Source organism: Chiloscyllium plagiosum, unplaced genomic scaffold, assembly GCF_004010195.1.
Source record: "Chiloscyllium plagiosum isolate BGI_BamShark_2017 unplaced genomic scaffold, ASM401019v2 scaf_6962, whole genome shotgun sequence".
Taxonomy (NCBI): Eukaryota; Metazoa; Chordata; class Chondrichthyes; order Orectolobiformes; family Hemiscylliidae; genus Chiloscyllium; species Chiloscyllium plagiosum.
Window position 1 is genome coordinate 44,951 of NW_025215003.1, and position 6,131 is coordinate 51,081.

Consider the following 6,131-nt stretch of genomic DNA (forward strand, 5'->3'; position numbering starts at 1 on the left):
CCCCCTTCCCTACAGACCGGGAATCTGGGTAAACCAGCTAACCCATACCCCCCTTCCCTACAGACCGGGAATCTGGGTAAACCAGCTAACCCATACCCCCCTTCCCTACAGACCGGGAATCTGGGTAAACCAGCTAACCCATACCCCCCTTCCCTACAGACCGGGAATCTGGGTAAACCAGCTAACCCATACCCCCCTTCCCTACAGACCGGGAATCTGGGTAAACCAGCTAACCCATACCCCCCTTCCCTACAGACCGGGAATCTGGGTAAACCAGCTAACCCATACCCCTCTTCCCCACAGACCGGGAATCTGGGTAAACTACCTAACCCATACCCCCCTTCCCTACAGACCGGGAATCTGGGTAAACCAGCTAACCCATACCCCCCTTCCCTACAGACCGGGAATCTGGGTAAACCAGCTAACCCATACCCCCCTTCCCTACAGACCGGGAATCTGGGTAAACCAGCTAACCCATACCCCCCTTCCCTACAGACCGGGAATCTGGGTAAACCAGCTAACCCATACCCCCCTTCCCTACAGACCGGGAATCTGGGTAAACCAGCTAACCCATACCCCCCTTCCCCACAGACCGGGAATCTGGGTAAACTACCTAACCCATACCCCCCTTCCCTCCAGACCGGGAATCTGGGTAAACCACCTAACCCGTTCCCCCTTCCCTACAGACCGGGAATCTGGGTAAACCAGCTAACCCATACCCCCCTTCCCTACAGACCGGGAATCTGGGTAAACCAGCTAACCCATACCCCTCTTCCCCACAGACCGGGAATCTGGGTAAACTACCTAACCCATACCCCTCTTCCCTCCAGACCGGGAATCTGGGTAAACTACCTAACCCATAACCCCCTTCCCTCCAGACCGGGAATCCGGGTAAGCCACTTAACCCGTTCCCCCTCACCCCACCCCCACCCTGCAGACCAGGAATCTGGGTAAACCACACCCCGCTCCGCCTCTTCCCTACAGACCGGGAATCCGGGTAAACCACTCCAGCCCCTTCCATGGAATGGAGATGTGAGCCCACGCGCCAACAGAGTGCCTACCCTGGATGGGTACGCCAATTGCCCATTGTTGACTGTTCAATCTCCCTGTCATTTCTCTCCTCCGCGTCCCTCCTTGCAGACGAAGTCGAGACGACGGAGGTGGCGCCGAGGGAGCCAGAAGCGGCCGAGAAGGTGCAGAACGGGGCAGTGCCTGCGGCTGCCGCTGGCAAAGCCAAGGGCAAGAAGTACTCTCGGCTGGCTCAGCTGCGGCGGCGCCGTCATGCCCGGCAGAAAGCGGATGAGAGTGACCTCAGCGAAGGCTTTGACTCGGACCCCAGTGACGAGTCGGCCAAGGAGAGCGAGCGGTCCGACAGCGGGAGCGAGCGGAGCGACGAGGACGAGGCGGAGGACGAGGAGGACGACGAGGAAGACGAGGAAGCCGAGGCGGCCTTTGACCTGGAGTCCGAGTCGGACATGAACAGCCAGGAGTCCCGCTCCGACTTGGAGGACATGGTGGAGGAGGAGCCGGCTGGCGGGCGCCGCTCTGAGAGCGGGCCCGGTCCCTGGGGGTGCCAGGCCCGGGCTCCCGATGCCCTCCCCGAGCCGGCCCTCACCAATGGGCCCACCAGCGACAGTGACTCGGCCATTGCCAGCAACCTGCAGGCCCTCTCCTCCCAGATGTTCCAGGCCAAGCGGTGCTTTCGCCTGGCGCCCACCTTCAGCAACGTGGTGTCCAGGCCCCCGCTACCCCCCAGCGATGGGGCACCCGTGGCCTCGCACCCCGATAAACCCTGTGCCAACGGTGTGATCCAGACTCCAGGTGCTCCTGATCATGGTAAGGCTGCAGGACCTCCTCCCCTTTCGGTACAGCGCCCTCTCCGCCCTCCATATGTGTCCGTCCGTGTGTGTGCGTGCGTGCATGTCTCTGTGTCCGTCCGTCCGTGTGTGTGTGTACGTGCGTGTCTCTGTGTCCGTCCGTGTGTGTGCGTGCGTGCATGTCTCTGTGTCCGTCCGTCCGTGTGTGTGTGTACGTGCGTGTCTCTGTGTCCGTCCGTGTGTGTGCGTGCGTGCATGTCTCTGTGTCCGTCCGTCCGTGTGTGTGTGTACGTGCGTGTCTCTGTGTCCGTCCGTGTGTGTGCGTGCGTGCATGTCTCTGTGTCCGTCCGTCCGTGTGTGTGTGTACGTGCGTGTCTCTGTGTCCGTCCGTGTGTGTGCGTGCGTGCATGTCTCTGTGTCCGTCCGTCCGTGTGTGTGTGTACGTGCGTGTCTCTGTGTCCGTCCGTGTGTGTGCGTGCGTGCATGTCTCTGTGTCCGTCCGTCCGTGTGTGTGTGTACGTGCGTGTCTCTGTGTCCGTCCGTGTGTGTGCGTGCGTGCATGTCTCTGTGTCCGTCCGTCCGTGTGTGTGTGTACGTGCGTGTCTCTGTGTCCGTCCGTGTGTGTGCGTGCGTGCATGTCTCTGTGTCCGTCCGTCCGTGTGTGTGTGTACGTGCGTGTCTCTGTGTCCGTCCGTGTGTGTGCGTGCGTGCATGTCTCTGTGTCCGTCCGTCCGTGTGTGTGTGTACGTGCGTGTCTCTGTGTCCGTCCGTGTGTGTGCGTGCGTGCATGTCTCTGTGTCCGTCCGTCCGTGTGTGTGTGTACGTGCGTGTCTCTGTGTCCGTCCGTGTGTGTGCGTGCGTGCATGTCTCTGTGTCCGTCCGTCCGTGTGTGTGTGTACGTGCGTGTCTCTGTGTCCGTCCGTGTGTGTGTCTGTCTGTCTGTCCGCGTGTCTGTCTGTCTGTCCGCGTGTCTGTCTGTCTGTCCGTGTGTGTGTGTGTGTCTCTGTCCGCGTGTCTGTCTGTCTGTCCGTGTGTGTGTGTGTGTCTCTGTCTGTGTGTGTGTCTCTGTGTCCGTCCGTGTGTGTGTCCATCTGTCTGTCTGTGTGTGTGTGTCCGTCTGTCTGTCCGTGTGTGTGTATGTGTGTGCGTGCGTGTCCCCCCTGTTCCGCCACAGACACTGGCTCCGAGTCAGACGCGAGCGAGTCGAGCAGCAAGTCGTTGCGGAAGGAGAAGAGCACGCTCGACAAGTTGAGGATCCTGTCGCAGGAGGGTCTGCTGGTCACGGTCAAGGTCTTCCTGGATTGGCTGCGGACCAACACTGACATCATCCTGACGTGTGCGCAGGTACGGAGCTACCCCCCTGTGGGGGGGTGAGGTCTCAGTCACTCCCTCTACCCCTCTGTGGGACTAAAGTGGCGAGGTTAGGCCGGATGGGCTGAATGGCCTGCTATTCAAGGAGGTTGTGGGGGGGGGGGGGCACCGTAACTTGGGCAGTTTGTCCGTACACCCCCCACCCCCTCCGCGGTTTCTGCAATGGCTGGCTGTCCCGCGTCGGTCCTGTTGCGGTCTCTGACTTCTCTGTCTCTCGCAGAGCTCCCAGAGCCTGTGGAATCGCCTGTCCGTGCTGCTGAACATGTTACCGGAAGGAAGCAAGATGAGGGAGCCAGGTACGTTAGCGTCGTCGAAGTGGGGAGTGGGGTGGGGGGGAAACTTGTGGGGAGGAGACGCGCAGAAACACATGTGCGCTGAGCCCAGATCCCGCGACCCGCGGAGTGGGTCAGTCCGACAGCTCCCCCTTGCACGTTGCCCGAATGACCCATCCTCTTCCCCCCCCCAGATCAAGAGGCTCCCCGACGGTGGTTTTTGTAGGCAGCCGTATCGCTCCGGGGTGGGGGGTGATGGGTGGGAGTCTGGAATAATGTGACAGCTTTCTGATCATGTGAGTGTGTCTCTGTATGTATTTTTGATCGTGTTTTTGGGATCCTCCGGGGGGAGGAGGGAGAGCAGCCCCAAGTCGTGGTCCAGCGACATACGTCGGAAGAGCGATGGGGACTTGAGGCAGAAATTCAGGGAGCTAGGATGGAAGCTTAGAGCTAGGACAAACAGAGTTGTTGTCTCTGGTTTGCTGCCCGTGCCACGTGCTAGTGAGGTGAGGAATAGGGAGAGAGAGGAGGTGAACACGTGACTACAGGGATGGGGCAGGAGGGAGGGGTTTCGGGTTTTTGGATAATTGGAGCTCTTTCTGGGGTAGGTGGGACCTCTACAAGCAGGATGGTCTTCATCTAAACCAGAGGGGTACCAATATCCTGGCTGGGAAATTCGCTAAAGCTATTCAGGTGGATTTATACTAATACAGCAGGGGGATGGGAACCAAAGTTGTAGGACAGGTACAGAAGAGGATGAGAGTAGGGAGTTCCCAAATCAAGTATCTGACACTGGCGAGCGAGAACCTGGTTTGAAGTGTGTGTACTTCAACGCGAGGAGCATCCGAAATAAAGTGGGTGAACTGGCAGCGTGGGTTGGTACCTGGGACTTCGATGTTGTGGCCATTACGGAGACATGGATAGAGCAGGGACAGGAATGGCTGTTGCAGGTTCCGGGATTCAGATGTTTCAGTAAGAACAGAGAAGATGGTCAAAGAGGGGGAGGTGTGGCATTGTTGGTCAAGGACAATATTACAGTTGTAGAAAGGATGTTTGGGGACTCGTTAACTGAGGTAGTATGGGCTGAGGTTAGAAACAGGAAAGGAGACGTCGCCATGCTGGGAGTTTTCTATCGGCCTCCAAATAGTCCCAGACATGTAGAGGAAAGGATAGCAAAGATGATTCTCGATAGGAGTGAGAGAGGCAGGGTAGATGTCATAGGGGACTTCAACTATCCAAATATTGACTGGGATCACTACAGAACGAGTATTATAGATGGGTCAGTTTTTGTCCAGTGTGTGCAGGAGGGCTTCCTGACACAGTACGTAGACAGACCTACAAGGGGTGAAGCCACTTTAGCTTTAGTACTGGCCTGGCCGCGTGTTAGATTTGGAAGTGGGTGAGCACTTTGGAGACAGCGATCACAATTCTGTCAGGTTTACTTTAGTGATGGAAAGGGATAGGTGTACTCCACCGAGCAAGCGTTACAGCTGGGGGAAGGGAAATTACGATGCAATTAGGAAAGATTTAGGAAGCGTAGAATGGGGAAGGAAACTGCAAGGGATGAGCACATTAAAAATGTGGAGCTTATTCAAGGGAGAGCTCCTGTGGGTCCTAGATAAGTATGTACCTGTCAGGCAGGGAGGAAGATATAGAACGCGTGAGCCGTGGTTTACTAAGGAAGTGGAATCCTTGGTCAAGAAGAAGAAGGCGGCTGATGTTAGGACAAAATGTGAAAACTCAGGGTGCTTGAGGGTTACAAGGAAGTCAGGAAAGACCTAAAAAGAGAGCTCAGAAGAGCCAGGAGGAGAGATTGTTGGCAGATAGGATCAGGGTTAACCCTAAGGCTTTCCGTAGGTATATCAGGAATAAAAGAATGACGAGAGTTAAATTAGGGCCAGTCAAGGATAACAGTGGGAAGTTGCGTGTGGAGTCAGTGGAGATAGGGGAAGCAGTAAATAAATATTTTTCGACAGTGTTCGCTATAGAAAATGAAAATGTTGGTGAGGAAGATACAGAGATACTTGCATCTAGACTAGAAGAGATTGAGGTTCACAAGGAAGAGCTATTAGAAATACTGCAGAGTGTGAAAATAGACAAGTCCCCTGGGCCGGATGGGATATATCCTAGGATCCTCTGGGAAGCAAGGGAAGAGATTGCCGAGCCTTTGGCTATGATCTTCAAATCATCATTGGGTTTACAGGAATAGTGCCTGAGGACTGGAGGATAGCAAATGTGGTTCCCTTGTTCAAAAAGGGTAGTAGAGACAACCCTGGTAATTACAGACCAGTGAGTCTCACTTCAGTTGTTGGTAAAGTGTTGGAAAAGGTTATAAGAGAAAGGATTTATAACCATCTAGAAAAGAATAATCTGATCAGGGACAGTCAGCACGGTTTTGTGAAGGGTAGGCCGTGCCTAAAGAATCTTATTGAGTTTTTTGACAAAGTGACCAAACAGATAGATGAGAGTAAACCAGTTGATGTGGTGTATATGGATTTCAGTGAGGCGTTCGATAAGGTCGCCCACAGTAGGCTAATATACAAAATGCGGAGGAATGGGATTGTGGGAGACATAGCAGTTTGGATCAGTAATTGGCTTGCTGAAAGAAAACAGAGGGTTGTAGATGATGGAACATGTTCATCTTGGTGTCCAGTTACTTGCAGCGTACCGC

General features: G+C 55.3%; 1 protein-coding gene across 1 annotated transcript in view; it reads left to right on the forward strand.

The window, feature by feature from the left end:
- smg5 (SMG5 nonsense mediated mRNA decay factor) overlaps positions 1–3,593 on the forward strand; it is a gene marked incomplete at its 3' end in the record, with an annotated part of 17,691 nt that extends 14,098 nt beyond the window's left edge. Inside the window, exons 9-12 of the mRNA XM_043686667.1 lie at positions 873–889; positions 1,139–1,836; positions 2,992–3,161; positions 3,409–3,593. Of these exons, the coding sequence (XP_043542602.1) occupies positions 873–889; positions 1,139–1,836; positions 2,992–3,161; positions 3,409–3,593 (1,070 nt within the window). The remainder of the gene's footprint in view (positions 1–872; positions 890–1,138; positions 1,837–2,991; positions 3,162–3,408) is intronic.
- Positions 3,594–6,131: the final 2,538 nt, after the last annotated feature.